The sequence below is a fragment of the Micropterus dolomieu genome, linkage group LG11 (genome assembly GCF_021292245.1).
Source record: "Micropterus dolomieu isolate WLL.071019.BEF.003 ecotype Adirondacks linkage group LG11, ASM2129224v1, whole genome shotgun sequence".
NCBI classification, from domain to species: Eukaryota; Metazoa; Chordata; class Actinopteri; order Centrarchiformes; family Centrarchidae; genus Micropterus; species Micropterus dolomieu.
The window spans coordinates 27876118-27878584 of record NC_060160.1 but is presented as its reverse complement, the minus strand read 5'-3'; the positions used below and the strand labels follow the sequence as shown (position 1 = coordinate 27878584).

Here is a 2467-nt window from a genome sequence, read left to right as displayed (position 1 = left end):
TGTGTGTGTGTTAAAAATATATTAAAAATAAAATAAATAAATAAATAATAGTCTTCATCCATCTGTGTCTGACCTGTAGAAAACCCTCCTTTCTCGGAGGCTCCACACTTTGCCGACCAGACAGGGGTGTTTGAGTACTACATCAACCTCACTGACCCCGGGCCTCACATCTTCACCTTCAGACAGGTTCTCACTCAGAGACCTGTCACATGGGTGAGTGATGCTGACCAGACCATCAGTGTCATAGGAGACTATCAGTGGTGAGTTGATGGTACCTAAAAGTGTTCATTTTCAGCACTGGTGCCCCAGTGGGAGTATACCTTGGCAAATGTGCTAACTTAATTGTTGTTACGTTGCAGGCAGAACCTGACGGTTACATGTGATGTCTTCATGGAGACCATTAAGGCAGGTGGTGTGTTCATAGCAGCCAGGGTGGATAAAGGCGGCCAGTCAGTCCGCAGCGCTAAAGGAGTCTTCTTCTGGGTGTTTGCAGATGGCACATACAAAGTTACCAATGATCTCGGTCAGTAGTATTATCTTCTGCATCATTACACATTTTATTATGGAGAGCAGAAGATAAGAAACATCTCAAGGGAAAAGGTAGAGATATTACAGACCGACCTAAGTACAAGTTTGAATAGGTGTCATTGCTGTACCTTTTATTGATGTGTGTCTTTTCTTTTTGTCCACAGCTGGAAAGACTGTACTTGCAGAGGGACAGTCTGGGACCCGAGCATATGGTTGGCACACCTTATCACTTACTGTGAAAGTAAGTGGAGAATTCTTATTTTGTTGTTGTGTTTGGAAAGTGTTTGAACTCACACTACTTTTAGTTCAACAGTGGGAAAGTGTCACTGTTGAATTTGTAGGAAAATAATCAATCTTTAAATTTATTTGTCAGTTTTGATCGAGTGCCACAGGTAGGGATTGAACACTAAGCAGTGGCAGCACACCAAAATAAAGCAGGATTATTCTGTGAGATTTTCTCCAGAATAGAGCTGAAACTAGTCTTCTATTAATCAGTCTATAAGGCGATCAAAGCTGCATCAATGTCAATAATCAAAAACATGTGAATACTTGGGCTCCCATTTTCTAGATTAAGCAATTCACAGAGAAAACAATCTGCTAATGAATTGATAATAAAATAAATTGTTAACAATTTAGTTTTAAGTTCATGTAGAGAGTTTTGATTGATTGAACTTGTGTTGCATATGTCTGGAGACTCAGGTCAGGTTTTACTGGTTGCCTCACTCTGTAGGAAGTGAAAGGCCCCGTAGTGACTGGTTATTAATGTTGGTGTGATCACATGGTAACTGAACCTCTCAGCCAGATCTTTATGTTTTTTGTCCCACCCATGTGACTGACTGTCAGGACAGTCTAGAAAGCGTCATACTGTAAACCCATTTCCTGCAACTTGTCACTGTGATCCCTCTCTCCTGTAGGGCCAGTATGCGTCAGGGCTGCTGAATGGATACCTGCTGTGGAAGAATGCTGTGGTACTGACACCAAAGAATGGCTGGGCTGCTATAGGAACACGCTCATTTGAACTGGCACAGTTTGATAACTTCGCTGTAGTGGCAGAGTAATGATTTGACTGCGAAATAATGATTTGAGCTATGCTGGGAATATTGTGATTAATTTATTAACTTGATCAATGCATTGGTTTAACACTTCAGTGTGCTAAATAGAGATTCATTTTATTTTGTCTTTATAAAGATTTAACGCTCTTAAACAAGAATTAATGGAACAAGAAGGCACATAATCTAACGGAACAAACTGCAGCCTTGTATAATTGTAAATGATTTTGCACTGTTTTTTATGGAATAAAAACCTATAAAATTTTTATGTTTTTGATACTAAAATACTTTGTAATGTTTAAAATCATGTGTAGTATGAGAATACATTAAATAAATGATTTCAGAGTTCCTACTGTAAGTAACCGTGATCTAGGCATTGTTATGAAAAGGTGGTTATGTATTGGTTTAAACTACTGTAATGCCACTTGTTATTTTTTCAGTCCCCTCCATAAGTATTGGAACAGTAAGGCAAATTCCTTTGTTTTTGTTAATCACTGAAGACATTTGGGTTTAAGATCAGAGTCATTAAGATGAGTATGAGACAAGAGTTCAAAATTTCAGCTTTCATTTCCTGGTATTCACAGTGTAGGATGGAGCATATGTTAACTGTGGACAGTGAAAAGGCCACGAGAGATTTAAGGGGGTCTAAACATTGTATTCTGAGATTTAAGTAACGTTAGGTCCGTAACTTACGTCCACATCCTACCAGACTGTGGCCAGGTCTTCTCTGTTAAAATGATAGATTGTGCTTTGCCTTTGTACAGTGTAGTGAGGTTACGTGGCGCCATCTGTATACGTTTAATACGGTGTTTTCGGGTGTTTGTCCCCCCCGCTTTTAAACGGTGATCTGTGTGCACTGCTCCTCCGCACTGCGCAGCGCAAACACTCAG

The 2467-nt window shown here is 39.7% G+C and overlaps 1 protein-coding gene across 3 annotated transcripts in view; it reads left to right on the top strand.

The window, feature by feature from the left end:
• galcb (galactosylceramidase b) overlaps window positions 1-1843 on the top strand; it is a 14866-nt gene extending 13023 nt beyond the window's left edge. For all 3 annotated transcript variants that reach the window (XM_046063070.1, XM_046063071.1, XM_046063072.1), the window contains one exon: window positions 1443-1843. In XM_046063070.1, the coding sequence (XP_045919026.1) occupies window positions 1443-1586 (144 nt within the window). In that variant the 3' untranslated portion in view covers window positions 1587-1843. The remainder of the gene's footprint in view (window positions 1-1442) is intronic.
• The last annotated feature ends 624 nt before the right edge of the window (window positions 1844-2467 follow it).